This window comes from Schistocerca cancellata, chromosome 2 (assembly GCF_023864275.1).
Source record: "Schistocerca cancellata isolate TAMUIC-IGC-003103 chromosome 2, iqSchCanc2.1, whole genome shotgun sequence".
NCBI classification, from domain to species: Eukaryota; Metazoa; Arthropoda; class Insecta; order Orthoptera; family Acrididae; genus Schistocerca; species Schistocerca cancellata.
The window spans coordinates 1,049,053,015-1,049,069,681 of NC_064627.1; the positions used below are offsets into that span (position 1 = coordinate 1,049,053,015).

At 45.9% G+C, this 16,667-nt stretch overlaps 1 protein-coding gene across 1 annotated transcript in view; it reads right to left on the minus strand.

Annotated features, from left to right (window-relative positions):
* Positions 1-15,088, minus strand: part of LOC126149349 (esterase E4-like) — a 97,516-nt gene extending 82,428 nt beyond the window's left edge. Inside the window, exon 1 of the mRNA XM_049915809.1 lies at positions 14,823-15,088. Within this exon, the coding sequence (XP_049771766.1) occupies positions 14,823-15,029 (207 nt within the window). The 5' untranslated portion in view covers positions 15,030-15,088. The remainder of the gene's footprint in view (positions 1-14,822) is intronic.
* Between the last annotated feature and the right edge of the window lie 1,579 nt (positions 15,089-16,667).

Here is a 16,667-nt window from a genome sequence, read left to right on the forward strand (position 1 = left end):
CTGCAGAGTGAAAAATCTCATTCTGGAAACATCCCCCAGGCTGTGGCTAACCCATGTCTCCGCAATACCCTTTATTTCAGGAGTGCTTGTTTTGCAAGGTTCACAGGAGAGCTTCTGAAAAGTATGGAAGGTAGGAGGCGAGATACTGGCAGAAGTAAAGCTGTGAGGACGGGGCGTGACTCGTGCTTGGGTAGCTCAGTTGGTAGAACACTTGCCCGCGAAAGGCAAAGGTTCCGAGTTCGAGTCTCGGCCCGCCTCGCAGTTTGAATCTGCCAGAAAGTTTCATCGTACACAGCATTTTACATAGAGCAGCTCTGCTATACGTATGTTATTCTCGTCTATTCCAATTGGAGCAAGTAAGCTCATTGGACAGAAAAGTATGTCAGTGAAATGAAAAAGAGAGAGGTGAAAAAAAATAAGTAAACTTTTCATTATTTAGAAAGTAATGACCATATATGTTACTAAATTTATCCCACTGTGAGACAAGACGGTCAATGCCTCCACGGAAAAATGTGCCCGGTTGCCTACGTAACCATGATTGTACCCAGAGGTACACCTCTTAGTCCGAAGCAAAATTGGCGAGCCCACATGTTGTTTCTATTACGCTGCAGAAATTTCTCTGGAAAATCCTTACACTGTCTCCATGCAGTCGCGATCTCTCCCCATACGCTTTCCATATTTTAGGTGCCACGAAGAATCATATTTGTGGCTGTCGATTCGCTTCGGACGAAAACGTGCACGCCTGGCAACCATGAATATTTTTCCATGAAGCCATTGAGCGTATTGTCGCACAGTGGGACAAATGTTTTAACAGCTGTGGCCAGTGCTGTCGAAACAATAAACATCTATATCTACGCCCAAATGATTACTCTGTAGTTCACAGTTAGGTGCCTGGCACATGGGTCGTCGGACCACCTTTAAGCTACTTCTCTACCGTTCCACTCTCAAAAGGTGCGAGGGAAAAACGAACGCTTATATCTTTATGAAGGTGCTCTGATTTCTCTTATTTCATTGTGATGATCGTTTCTACCTATGTAGGTGGGCGCCATCAAAATATTTTCACACTCTGAGGATAAAGTTGGTGATTGAAATTTCATGATAAGGACCTGCTGCAACGAAAAACGCCTTTGTTTTAATGACTGTAACCCAAATTCTTTAATGATATCCGTCACACTCTGTCTCCTGTTTCGCGATAATACAAAACGAGCTGCCCTTATCTGAACTTTTTCGATGTCCTCCGTCAATCCTACCTGATGCGGATCGCACACCACACAGCAATACTCCAGAAGACGGCGGACAAGCGGAGTGTAAGCAATCTCTTTAGTAGACCTGCTACATTTTCTAAATGTTGCTGTTGCGGTCTTCAGTCCTGAGACTGGTGTGATGCAGCTCTCCATGCTACCCTATCCTGTGCAAACTTCTTCATCTCGAAGTACCTGCTGCAACCTACAACCTTCTGAATCTGAATCTGCTTAGTGCATTCATCTCTTGGTCTCCCTCTGCGATTTTCACCCTCCAATTCTAAATTGGTGATCCCTCGATGCCGCAGTATGTGTCCTACCAACCGATCCCTTCTTTTAGTCAAGTTGTGCCACAAATTCCTCTTCTCCCCAATTCTGTTCAGTACCCCCTCATTAGTTACGTGATCCATCCATCTAATCTTCAGCATTCTTATGTAGCACCACATTTCGAAAGCCCCCATTCTCTTCTTGTCTAAATGTTCTGCTAAAAAATCGCAGTCCTTGGCTTGATTTCCCTACAACATTATTTATGCGATCGTTCCAACTATGTTATTGGTAATTGTAACCCCTAAGAATTTAGTTGAGTTTAAAGCCTCTACCACGCTGTTTCCTTTTTATTTGACGGCCTCTTTTATCAATTACCACTATTGAAGGGCGCAGAGGTCACCTTGGAGCACTGAAGATGCTGCAGAACTAAGTACCAGGCGGTCACGTGACCCTCTACTACTGACGTATGTCGTGGCATGAAGTGCCACATGTGTGCCATGCGACTTGTGTGGAACCAAAGCAGTAAGATGGGTGGACGATATGACGCGACGGATTGCCAGAAATGAACTATAGTCTTTCGACATGCCTATGACCGCACCGTGAATGAAGTTTCCCGATTTGTTGCTGTACCCACGTGCACTGTCCAAACTGTATACAAGGGATCGTGTACTGCCCTCAGTCATGAGATGACATTCCAGACCCAGCCGCCTTCCAGGACAGACGGCGTCTTGGAGTGGGAGAACGAAAGTCGACGTCAGAAAGTGGGGATTTGCCAGTGATTCTGCATTATGCGAATGTGGTGAAGAAGAGACGATGAACCATCTGCTTTTCTGAAGGTTGTACCTAACTACATGCTCTCACCAAGACTTGATTGATGCCACAGAGGGGGCGTTAGCTGCATAGTGGCCACACCATATTCAGTACGTATTTGTGGAGCACGCTATTAGCCGATGCCATTCTTGTTGTATTGTGCTCTTCAGTCCGAAGACTGGTTTGATGCAGCTCTCCATGCTGCTGCGTGCAAGTTTTTCCATCTACGAATAACTCCTTCAACAGACTCTATTCGAACCTGCTTACTGTACTCGTCTCTTGGTCTCCTCCTGCAATCTTTATCCCCCAGACTCCCCTCCCAATACTAAATTGGTGATACCTAATGTCTCAGAATGTGTCCGATCAACTGATCAATTATTTTAGTCAAGTTGTGCCACAAATTTATTTTTCTCCAGTTGTATTCAGTACCTCCTCATTAATTACATGATCCATCCATCTAATCTTCATCATTGTTCTGTAGCCCCACATTTCAAAAGTTCCTGTTCTCTTCTGGTCTGGACTATTTATCGCCCATCTTTCGCTTCCATACAAGGTTACACTACAGACAAATACCTTTATAAAAGGTCCGTTAACACTTGAATCTGTATTTGATGTTCATAAGTTTCTCCTCTTCAGAAATGCTTTTCTTGGCATTGCCAGTTTACATTTTATATCCTTCCTACTTCGTTAGAAACTATAGAGCTTATACAGGGCGTGTCAAACCTTTTGGGTCAAATTAAACAGGTGACAGTAGGTCCGCAGCCGTCTATATTCAGATAAGGAACCAATGGTCGAAAATGCTTAGTTAGTGTGTTATGGACATACAGCGTAGACCACGTAACAACAACGTAGCTCATAGTCATTGTTGGAAGCGACGAGCGGCAGTCTCAATGCCTGTATTGCAACGGCGCATGTATGGGGTGAGGAGAATTCCTCAGGCGCTCAGTCCGGAACCGCGCGACTGCTACGGTCGCAGGTTCGAATCCTGCCTCGGGCATGGATGTGTGTGATGTCCTTAGGTTAGTTAGGTTTAAGTAATTCTAAGTTCTAGGGGACTGATGACTACAGATGTTAAGTCACAGCCATTTGAACCATTTTTTTGAGAATTCCTAGCACACCCATTTCGGTGGCCGCCAGCAACGACTGTCTGTCAGCATATGGGCGGGCATTGTACACTCCTGGAAATGGAAAAAAGAACACATTGACACCGGTGTGTCAGACCCACCATACTTGCTCCGGACACTGCGAGAGGGCTGTACAAGCAATGATCACACGCACGGCACAGCGGACACACCAGGAACCACGGAGTTGGCCGTCGAATGGCGCTAGCTGCGCAGCATTTGTGCACCGCCGCCGTCAGTGTCAGCCAGTTTGCCGTGGCATACGTAGCTCCATCGCAGTCTTTAACACTGGTAGCATGCCGCGACAGCGTGGACGTGAACCGTATGTGCAGTTGACGGACTTTGAGCGAGGGCGTATAGTGGGCATGCGGGAGGCCGGGTGGACGTACTGCCGAATTGCTCAACACGTGGGGCGTGAGGTCTCCACAGTACATCGATGTTGTCGCCAGTGGTCGGCGGAAGGTGCACGTGCCCGTCGACCTGGGACCGGACCGCAGCGACGCACGCCAAGACCGTAGGATCCTACGCAGTGCCGTAGGGGACCGCACCGCCACTTCCCAGCAAATTAGGGACACTGTTGCTCCTGGGGTATCGGCCAGGACCATTCGCAACCGTCTCCATGAAGCTGGGCTACAGTCCCGCACACCGTTAGGCCGTCTTCCGCTCACGCCCCAACATCGTGCAGCCCGCCTCCAGTGGTGTCGCGACAGGCGTGAATGGAGGGACGAATGGAGACGTGTCGTCTTCAGCGATAAGAGTCGCTTCTGCCTTGGTGCCAATGATGGTCGTATGCGTGTTTGGCGCCGTGCAGGTGAGCGCCACAATCAGGACTGCATACGACCGAGGCACACAGGGCCAACACCCGGCATCATGGTGTAGGGAGCGATCTCCTACACTGGCCGTACACCACTGGTGATCGTCGAGGGAACACTGAATAGTGCACGGTACATCCAAACCGTCATCGAACCCATCGTTCTACCATTCCTAGACCGGCAAGGGAACTTGCTGTTCCAACAGGACAATGCACGTCCGCATGTATCCCGTGCCACCCAACGTGCTCTAGAAGGTGTAAGTCAACTACCCTGGCCAGCAAGATCTCCGGATCTGTCCCCCATTGAGCATGTTTGGGACTGGATGAAGCGTCGTCTCACGCGGTCTGCACGTCCAGCACGAACGCTGGTCCAACTGAGGCGCCAGGTGGAAATGGCATGGCAAGCCGTTCCACAGGACTACATCCAGCATCTCTACGATCGTCTCCATGGGAGAATAGCAGCCTGCATTGCTGCGAAAGGTGGATATACACTGTACTAGTGGCGACATTGTGCATGCTCTGTTGCCTGTGTCTATGTGCCTGTGGTTCTGTCAGTGTGATCATGTGATGTATCTGACCCCAGGAATGTGTCAATAAAGTTTCCCCTTCCTGGGACAATGAATTCACGGTGTTCTTATTTCAACTTCCAGGAGTGTATATGATCACCTAATAGGACCTTATTTGCTACCACTTCGTTTGACTATTCCTCTTTACCTGATGTTTCTGTGAGTTGTGCTGCCACAGTTCTTTGAGACTGCACCACTTTTTAGTCCGTGAGAGGACGTCGTTCCACTACGACAGCGCACTAGTCCACTTGGATGTTAATTGTCCATGAGCGGCTGAACAACCCGTACTCTCATCATTGGATTGGAACAGGAGGTCCTGTCCATGGCCAGCGCGATCGCCGAATCTCATACCTCCGGAATTTTTCCTCTAGGTTTATGTAGGACGTTGGCGTATGAAATACCCATAGAAATGGATGAAGAGCTGCTTGTTAGGATCAAATCTGCCTGTCTCCTGGTACAACAGACACTATGGTCTTCGAGAGAGTGTGGCAGAACTTGATGTACCATTGCCATGCACGTGTTGAGACTGATGGTCGTCACTTTTAACAAGGCCTGTGAGGTACGTTGTTGTTATGCAGTGTACGCTGTGTATGTCCACAACACAAAAAATTTGCATTTCTGAGCATTGGTTCCCTATCTCAATATAATCGGTTGTGGACCTACCACAGCACCTGATTCAGTTTGACCCAAAAGGTGTGAAGGCTGAAGCATCAATTTGGAGTATTGTTATGTTTTTGATATCTTGTAAGTGACAGTGTATTTCTGATACGACAATCGGTTTCAATACCATTAAAAATGGAATCCTGGTTCATCTTAACCGGCTTCCGGCTGAACACAGCGAAGGGAACTGCATGTAGTGGGCAGTTGGAGACGGACAATTCGTAAAAGGCCACTGCTCATAGTGTTGCATGAAGCTACCTACAGTTGCACAATTTGTAGCGAATTAGCTGCATAGGTCTAAATCAACAGAAAATGACAGTTGACTGTAGCTAGATTCGAACGCTCGTCCTTTACGTTCGTAAACCGTCAGCCTATCCAATCAGCCATCGAAGCAGATGTAAAACGCTCTTCGTTGTAGTAATTCTACCGACGTTGAGTTCTTATATTTCAACTGTGTTTACGGGCTCGAATAATGATTTTCGAAAGAAATGATACGATGAGTTAAACACACCATGTGATCAAAAGTATCCAGAGACCTAGCTGAAAATGACTTGCAAGTTCGGGGCGCCCTCCATCGGTAATTCTGGGATTCAGTATGGTGTTGGCCCACCCTTAGGCTAGATGACAGCTTCCACTCTCGCAGGCTTCCGTTCAATCAGGTGCTGGAAGGTTTCTTGGGGGACGGCAGCCCATTCTTCACGGTGCTGCACTGAGGAGTGGTAATGTTGTCGGTCGGTGAGGCCTAGCACGAATTTGGCGTTCCAAAACATCCCAAAGGTGCTGTATAAGATTCCGGTAAGGACGCTGTGCAGGGCAGTCCATTACAGGGATGCTACTGTCGTGTAACAGCTCTGCCACAGGCCGTGCGTTATGAACAGGTACTCGATCGTGTTGAAAGATTCAAACACCAACCCCGAATTGCTCGTCAATACTGGGAAGCAAGAAGGTGGTTAAAACATCACTGTAGGCCTGTGCTGTGATAGTGCCACGCAAAACAAAAAAGGGTGCAAGCCCTCTCCATGAAAAACACGACAACACCAAAGCACCACCGCCTCCGAATTTTACTGTTGGCACTACACACGCTGGCGGATGACGTTCACCGGGCATTCGGCATACCCACACACTGCCATCGGAGCGCCACATTGCGTACCGTGATTCGTCACTCCACACAACGTTTTTCCACCGTTCAGTCGTCCAAATTTTACGCTCCTTACACCAAGCGAGGCGTCTTTTGGCATTTACCGGAGTGATGTGTGGCTTATGAGCAGCCGCTCGACCATGAAAGCCAAGTTTTCTCATCTCCCGCCTGTCATAGTACTTGCAGTGGATCCTGATGCAGTTTGGAATTCCTGTGTGATGGTCTGCATAGATGTGTGCCTTACACATTACGACCCTCTTCAACTGTCGGCGGTCTCAGTCGGTCAGCAGACGACGTCGGCTTGTACGCTTTTGTGCTGTACGTGTCCCTTCACGTTTCCACTTCACTTTCATATCAGAAACAGTGGACCCAGGGATGCTTAAAAGTGTGGAAACCTCACGTACAGATGTATGACGTAACTGACACCCAATCACCTGCCCACGTGCGAAGTCCATGAGTTGCGCAGAGCGCCCCATTCTGCTCTCTCGCGATGTCTAATGATTACAAAGGTCGCTGATATGGATTACCTGTCAGTTGGTGGCAGCACAATTCACCTAATATGAGAAACTTATGTTTTTGGGGGTGTCCGGATACTTTTGATCACATAGTGTAGCAATGAATATCGACAATCGACATATACTGTATCCTAGCTATTATGTTGCTTCTACCTGACAATGGCTCTGAACACTGGCACTTGTGGACTTGGGCAGGCTCACTGCATTGTTCTTGGACTCTAAAGTATTCGGGCCTGGCACTCTTTTTGCCTCTCATTGTGCTTACTTAGAACTGGCGATTAGAGAGCAGGAGCAGTGTAGTGTATTGTGGGTGCGATGGTAATGATGAAAGAGGAGGCTGCAATGGGGTGTTACCACGCTGTCTACGTTCAACTCGTATCGAGTAGCAGCAAGGAGGTTGACGAGCGCAAGGTCGGCACTGATGGATGGATTCAACGCAGCGCACATACTTTGGAATTTAACCCAGGACACTGGCTTACAATTTGATGGCGGGGAACAATATGCCACCGCCTTCGTGTCCTCTCTTTTGGTCAAATCCTACTATATAGCTGACAAATTTTTTCTGCGATAATGGCACCAACTGGCTATCTCAGGGTCGATCGTCACCCCGTTAGCATACGTTGTCGACTTTCGATATCAGCCAAGAACTTAAGCAAAACTAGAATCAGCTTTTAAGGTTAAGTATCGGCATCGTAGCTTTTTCTTCAGATGGATACAGTATTTCTTGACTTTTTAAAAACATTCGACTCGGAACCAAATCAACGCGCATTAACAAAAGAACGATCATGTGGGGCATGCATTAAAATTTGTGACTGAATTTGCGTATTTCTTGATAGGGAGGATGCAACTTGTTTTTTCTGGATGGAAAGCCATCGATTTCGGGAGTCCCAGAGGGAAAACTGTAGGGACCTTTGCTGAGAATGTACACTACTGGCCATTAAAATTGCTACACCACGAAGATGACGTGCTACAGATGATAAATTTAACCGACAGGAAGAAGATGCTGTGATCTGCAAATGATTAGCTTTTCAGAGCATTCATACAAGGTTGGCGCCGGTGGCGACACCTAAAACGTGCTGACATGAGGAAAGTTTCCAACCTGTTTCACATACACAAACAGCAGTTGACCGGCGTTTCCTGGTGAAACGTTGTTGTGATGCCTCTTGTAAGGAGGAGAAATGCGTACCATCACGTTTACGACTTTGATAAAGGTCGGATGTAGCCTATCGCGATTGCGGTTTACCGTATCGCGACATTGCTGCTCGCGTTGGTCGAGATCCAATGACTGTTAGCAGAATATGGAATCGGTGGGTTCAGGATGGAAATACGGAACGCAGTGCTGGATCCCAACAGCCTCTTATCACTAGCAGTCGAGATGGCAGGCATCTTATCCGCATGGCTGTAACGGATCGTGCAGCCACGTCTCGATCCCTGAGTCAACAGATGGGGACGTTTGCAAGACAACAACCATCTACACGAACAGTTCGATGACGTTTGCAGCAGCGTGGACTATCAGCTTGGAGACCATGGCTGCGATTACCCTTGACGCTGCATCACAGACAGGAGCGCTTGCGATGGTGTACTCAACGACGAACCTGGGTGCACGAATGGCAAAACGTCAATTTCTCGGATGAATCCAGGTTCTGTTTACAGCATCATGATGGTCGCATCCGTGTTTGGCGACATCGCGGCGAGCGCACATTGGAAGCGTGTATTCGTCATCACCATACTGGCGTATTACCCGGCGTGATGGTATGGGGTGCCATTGGCTACACGTCTCGGTCACCTCTTGTTCGCATTGACGGCACTTTGAACAGTGGATGTTACATTTCAGATGTGTTACGACCCGTGGTTCTACCCTTCATTCGATTCCTGCGAAACCCTACATTTCAGCAGGATAATACACGACCGCATGTTGCAGGTCCTGTACGGGCCTTTCTGGATACAGAAAATGTTCGACTGCTGCCCTGGCTAGCACATTCTCCAGATCTCTCACCAACTGGAAACGTCTGGTCAATGGTGGCAGAGCAACTTGCTCGTCACAATACGCCAGTCACTACTCTTGATGAACTGTGGTATCATGTTGAAGCTGCGTGGGCAGCTGTACCTGTACACGCCATCCAAGCTCTGTTTGACTTAATGCCCAGGCGTATCAAGGCCGTTATTACGGCCAGAGGTGGTTGTTCTGGGTACTGATTTCTCAGGATCTATGCACCCAAATTGCTTGAAAATGTAATCACATATCAGCTCTAGTATAATATATTTGTCCAATGAATACCCGTTTATCATATGCATTTCTTCTTGGTGTAGCAATTTTAATGGCCAGTAGTGTATATTAGTGATCTGGTAGACAACATTAACAGTAACCCCAGACTGTTGACAGATGGCGCATTTGTTTGTCCTGAAGCACTACGTGAAAAAGAAACAGCTCAAATATCCATATTAAGATTTGAAAACGGTGCACAATAGGCAACTTGCTTTAAATATACAGAAATATGAAGCGACTTCAAAAAGTAAGTTACACACTATATGGCAGGCCGAGTGACTTTTATTGAAAGCTGCACTACAGTTCATACTGACACAGGTACATGAAGTTTTTCACCATAGTCGCCAAGTCTCTGTAAACAACACACGGAACGTCCTGCTAATAATTCAACTCCGCACCAATGGAAATTCGCTCGTTGGTCACGGATCCGTTCGACAAACGCTGTGTGAATATCCTCGTCGTCGGAAAATTCCTTTCTTCCCAGATGTTCTTTCAGCCTGCCGAAAAGACGAAAGTTGTGTGGTTCAAGGTGTGGACTTGCCGACCAGCATCAACCACGTCTGAGTGGCCTTGGTCAAGTTGTTGGCAACATTTCACTACCGCTAGAAGCGACATTGCGTTTGAGCCATATACCGCCAGAATCTCAGTGTGCAATTACGCCGTTTTGGCCTCAAATTTCGTACTGCCCCGCGTAGTTCAACGTTGGAGTGCGTTTCCAGTTCCCGCGCCATTTAATTCTTACACTGTGATGTACCTCTTGTCCACACCGCAGCAGAACTTCGTCTGCAGAAAACCCGGGACATTTACTGCATTCTGACATTGCTTTACTCTTGTTCTGCATTTAGCGTAGGATGATATGTGGAAACTGTAAAATTATGCACTTCACAAAATGCAGAAAAGTATTAGGCCTATCCACAGTAAGATATTAACGATTCACAGTTAAAACCTTTCCATAAGGTGAGGTTCAACAGTCGTAAAGTATCTAAAATGCATTTCAACCATCAGCTGTTTATTTGTCCCATTAGTCGTCTACCAGTTTTAGATATTAACCATCATCCAGGATGTCTGTCAACATTAAAAAAAATATGAAAGTACAGTGCATACAAAAACAGCAAAACTCAACAAATATATGAGTGCAAAATTCCATTTGTATACTTACAGGGTACAACAGAGTTGTTAAAAGCATCCCACATTCCTCTGAAGCTGAACAATATCGAAAATATCTAATGAAATTGTAGAAACACCTGACAATTTGTCTTAGAATACTGACAGTCATATCTCATGTCAAATAGACATCAAGAAAAAACAAGACGAACAATTACTGGAAGAATCCCTCAGCATTCACGTAATTTCAAAGACAGTAAATTTGTACTGCATAGGTAGCACAGTGGTATAGTGCAGGAACAGAACATCTTTACCAACATTATTGGCCGAACGTAAGCAAAAAGAGAAAAACATTAATACTGAAAGTTACAGTAAAAACAGGCACAAGATAAAAGTGGAACCGCATACTGGTGAAACTAGATATGTTTACAACAACAAATGTGGTCACCTGGTTCAGGGTGCATAACAAGTTACGTAATAAAAGCAATAATGTTACTCTAAAGTTTCACTTTGTCTGACTGTCTGTCTGTCTGTTTGTTTCACATGTCAACAAATTATGTCAGGTGTTTGTATAATTTCACTGGATATCTTCGGTATTGTTCAGCTCCAAAGGAATAAGGGATATTTTCAACTAATCTATTGTACCCTACAAGTATAGAAATGGAATTTTGTACCTATACATTTGTAGAGTTTTGCTATTTTTGTATACACTGAACTTTCGTAACTTTTTAAATGTTGCTGTTTATAGACATCCTGGATGATGGTTAATAACTGACGCCGGCAAATGACAAATGGGATAAATAAATAGCTAATGATTAAAATGCATTTAATGAAAAACAATGAAAGTCAGTCAACTCACACATACCTTGGTGTAGCAATTCGTGTGGCTATGAAATAGAGTGATCACATACGAATAGTTGTATGTAAAATAGGTATCAGACAGTGTTCGGTGGCAGGATGCGGGAGAAACGCATTCAGGTAACAAGTGAGACTGTTCGCAAAACACTTGTTGTCCTACATTACAATATCGCTAAAGTGTATGGGACCCGAACTAAATGGTACTAACAGTGGATACTGAAGGTATTCAAAGAAGAGCATCATGAACAGGTGCGTCTGACTCGTGGGGAAAAGCGGGTGAAAAACACAACTGGCGGGTGCTTGTAGATACACCCCAAACTATCTCGCGAAATAGGCCTATTGTTTACAAAGCTTGTAGAATCAGACTTTTTTTGAAGAATCTACAACTATACCTCAGCGCACTACGCACCTCAACCGTATGGACAAATGGTTCAAATGGCTCTGAGCACTATGGGACTTAACTTCTGAGGTCATCAGTCCCCTGGAGCTTAGAACTACTTAAACCTAACTAACCTAAGGACATCACACACATCCATGCCCGAGGCAGGATTCGAACCTGCGACCGTAGCGGTCGCGCGGTTCCAGACTGTAGCGCCTAGAACCGGTCGGCCACCTCGGCCGGCCCGTATGAACAGTGAAGGCAAGGTTAGAGTAATTACAGCGCGTACAGACGCTTTAAGTAGTCTTTATTCCGGCGCTTCATACATCATTGGAGTAGAAAGACCCATGACATGTACACTGCAAAATTCTCTCGGCCACGCACTTCACAATGGTTTGCAGAATTCTTGCACCTAATATGCAAATATACAGGAGACTGTAGGTGAAAGTTCGGTAGTTTCGTTTTATTTTTCTTAATCAGAATTTCTCTATTGATATATACTGTTGACTTCACATTGAATAATCTGTTCTCGTTATTCTACGTTTAGAGCATAGCGTTGTAGTGTTTTTGGTGGTGGTAGATTCAGCCTTTGAGATTGCACTCAACGTTGTCTAGAGTACGTCAGATTGTTTGTACACTGCAAAATACCTTCTGCCATGCACTTCACGCTGGTTTGCAACTACTAAATTGATCATGAACGGGCGAAATATCTCACGAAATAAACGTCAAACGAAAAAATTACAAAGAACGAAACTTGTCCAGCTTGAAGGGGGAAACCAGATGGCGCTATGGTTGGCCCGCTAGATGGCGCTGCCATAGGTCAATCGGATATCAACTGCGTTTTTTTTAAATAGGAACCCCCATTTTTTATTACATATTCGTGTAGTACGTAAAGAAATATGAATGTTTTAGTGGGACCAGATTTTTCGCTTTGCGATAGATGGCGCTGTAATAGTCACTAACATATGGCTCACAATGTTAGACGAACAGTTGGTAACACGTAGGTTCTTTAAATTAAAATACAGAAAATAGGTGCGTTTGAACATGGTATGGTGCTTCGACAACCAATCCACCTGTCATGAAATATGCTATTCCAGGGCATCCCAACCTTTTCAGCTGGTGGACCTCTCCTTCAGTCGAAAATTAATGGCGGACCCCTAGTCAGTCAAGAGCACAATAACTTTAAATTTCAGAGCGAAACCCATGGGTACTGAAAGCTTCTTAATGCAAGTTCCATGTTCCCAATGACCCCCCCTCCCCCCAAAGTATCAATAGTCTTTGGTTTAGAGATGAATGAAAACAACTTTCAAAGATTGACTTATGAAACAGGTAGTGTACTGACAAAGCAAGTTTAACATTTAATGATGCCTGAGGCCGCATACGTGCCAGCGAGCGCTGTGATTGGTCGACAAAGCTCGCTCCGCACATGCGTAAAAGGTATCAGCGCATCTGCCGCCGTGAGCCAGCGCACAAACGACGCCCGTATTGTTGCGAAACAGACGATCAGAGAAGCCGCATTCTCCGGCACGAAACTGTGTATGTGTTCTCACTTAGGAACCGCAAAGGCTGCTTGGGAATGCGACCTGAAGTAAAAGTACACATGTTTTTCACACGAAAAAAAGTGACGAATTTGATTTTCACATTTTTATTCAATAATTGTACTCATTATTTTACACTATTTGGTGAAGGGTGGCCGCGGACCCCCTAGAAAGAGCCGGCGGACCCCTAAGGGGTTCGCGGACCACACATTGGGAAGCCCTGTGCTATTCAATACCGCTTCAACCGCACCCGAGCTATGTGCCGGATATCCATCATGTTGGAAGTACATCGCCATTCTGTCATGCAGTGAAACATCTTGTAGTAACATCGGTAGAACATTACGTAGGAAATCAGCATACATTGCACCATTTAGATAGCCTTCGATAAAATGGGGGCCAATTATCCTTCCTCCCATAATGACGCACCATACATTAACCCGCCAAGGTCGCTGATGTTTCACTTGTCGCAGCCATCGTGGATTTTCCGTTGCCCAATTGAGCATATTATGCCGGTTTATGCTACCGCTGTTGGTGAATGACGCTTCGTCGTTAAATACAAGGCGTGCAAAAAATCTGTCATCGTTCCGTAATTTCTCTTGTGCCCAGCGGCAGAACTGTACACGATGTTCAAAATCGTCGCCATGCAATTCCTGGTGCATAGAAATATGGTACGGGTGCACTCGATGTTGATGTAGCATTCTCAAAACCGTCGTTTTTGAGATTCCCGATTCTCTCGCAATTTGTCTGCAGCTGATGTGCGGATTAGCCGCAACAGCAGCTAAAACACCTACTTGGGCATCATCATTTGTTGCAGGTCGTGGTTGACGTTTCACATGTGGCTGAACACTTCCTGTTTCCTGAAATAACGTAACTATCCGGCGAACGGTCCGGACACTTGGATGATGTCGTCCAGGATACCGAGCAGCATACACAGCACACGCCCGTTGGGCATTTTGATCACAATAGCCATACATCAACACGATATCGAGCTTTTCCGCAGTTGGTAAACGGTCCATTTCAACACGGGTAATGTATCACGAAGCAAATACCGTGCGCACTGGCGGAATGTTACGTGATGCCACGCAGTAATACGTTTGTGACTATTCCAGCGCCATCTATCACAAAGCGAAAAAAGTGGTCCAACTAAAACATTCATATTCCTTTACGTACTACACGAATATGTAATAAAAATGGGGGTTCCTATTTTAAAAAACGCAGTTGATATCCGTTTGACCTATGGCAGTGCCATCTAGTGGGCCAACCATAGCGCCATCTGGTTTCCCCCTTCAAGTTAGACGAGTTTCGTTCTTTGTAGTTTTTTCGTTTGAGGCTTATTTCGTGAGGTATTTGGTCCTGTCACTATCAATGGACCACCCTGTATAGATAATGTATGTGTCGACAAATAGCACTTTTTATATGACGAAAGTCATCTGACCACAGAAAACATTGACACAGTCTACATTGAGACAACAGCAAAATTAAAGAGATGAATCCTGTCTATAACAGACGAACTCTCCAAGAAAAAGTAACCAAGGCCATATACCTTACCTTGAAACGCAACTCGCCCACGGGAGGCTTGGCGAAACGCACACCTCTGAAAGAGTAAATGTCCCGGCCGCTGCGCGACTTTATGATGGAGCCACGCAGCCTGCCCAGATCCGTTTCGACCACGAGGTCGTCGAGGTGCGAACCATTCAGTCGCTCTGGAAGAGCGACGAGCACGCCGAACAGCAAGCACCACAGCTGCACTGCCATCGCGGCTGCCACGCTACTGAAGGCTCGGCGTATGTGCTGTGACCGCCGGCCGCGCCGCCTGGCGCAGTCGCAGCCGAAACGCCGGGATGTCCCGCGCGGCAACGACCGCGTCACTCCGCCGGTGTTGGGCAACCGCGCCGCCTGTTAACACAACGACTGAGGTGCAGCGACCCAGTAACTGCCGGAAGAGACGTGCAATCTTTTCCCTGTACAGATAACTGAACATCGAATATCTTACGAGAGTAAACGTGCCGCAGTTGTTGGAACTGATCTCAAACAACAGAGCTGGAACTAGGGATGGCGCTTATGTTGAAACAACCGGTTTTCGGTTACACCGTTTCTTCTCGCGTCCAATTTAACCTGACGGTTAAAGCCGCTCAAAATTACGGTTTTCTCAAATAACTGATTTTCGACTTTTTCTTGCTATTACTTCCAATTATGAATGTATCCTTCGAACAAAGATTGAAAAATTCTGATGAAGGTGGAGCATGTATTATTTCTGGCTTAGTCAGCCATCATATTAGGCTCCAAGAAGCTGTTCCCAGAGCAGTGGAGACGCAAGAAGCATATAAATGACGAAATGTGGTGTGAGGTACCTGTGGCAGATGTTAGATTCAGTACCATTCTCGTGAGAAAGACCGCCTGTATAATGCTACTGCTCTGTGATTGGCTGCTGTGTTCGGAACAAGGGCGTCAAAACGTTAAAGTATAGTTATTATTATGAGTTAAACTAATCATTGGAATGACTTCACTTTTTAATATAAATATCTCTCAACAGCTGACTACCAATCAGTCATTTTAGAATTATTAAAAACAATTTGAATAAAAAACAAAAGACTGACGAAACTGCAAACGATGCACTTCGGAAGCGTTCGGGTCACGCCTTTTCTGGTATGACGCGCGAAGTGTTTCGGGCTGTTCGTCACTCTGGATTAGGCAGTCGAGAAGAACAGACATGTTGTCTGTCGTAGGACGTATTTCCAATTTTTTATTTAAGTTCCTGTTAGTCACTCTGGATTAGGCAGTCGAGAAGAACAGACATGTTGTCTGTCGCATGATGTGTTTGCCAGTATTCAGCATCAAGAGATTCACTCCGGTAGTCATGAGGCACAGACACGTGCCACAAATAGTGTAAAGATACTTTTTCGTAAACATTGTGTTTGATCATGTACTTTGCTGTATCAGAAGGTGTTGTATTAAGATCATGTAGTCTTCTCGTGTGGCTATATTAAAATACGCGAGTGGCATCGCAAAGAAGTGGTACATTATTTCAGAACAGAACCTCGCTAAAAGTCAGTTTCAGCCTCAAGATACAGAATCTACGACACGCGTGCTGTTTTCTGCGCTGGGGACATCAACTTGAAGACTATAGTGAACTACAACAGAACCTTCGTATTCCACACAGTGCAGTGGAAACAACTAGGCGCCTCACGTGTACTGCATGCACAGAACAAATGTGCTCAGTGACACGTCATCTACACTAATGCAGAGGAGGTAAAGGAGGATGATCGTTATTAACACCAACAGTCAATTCATTCTTCCTTTCTTGACGTAAGCAGCAGGGGAACACGGTCGATATGGCATTGAGGCTGCGGAAGTAATCGCTCTTGTCGTCTCCAGCAGAGATGGCGAAGGAAA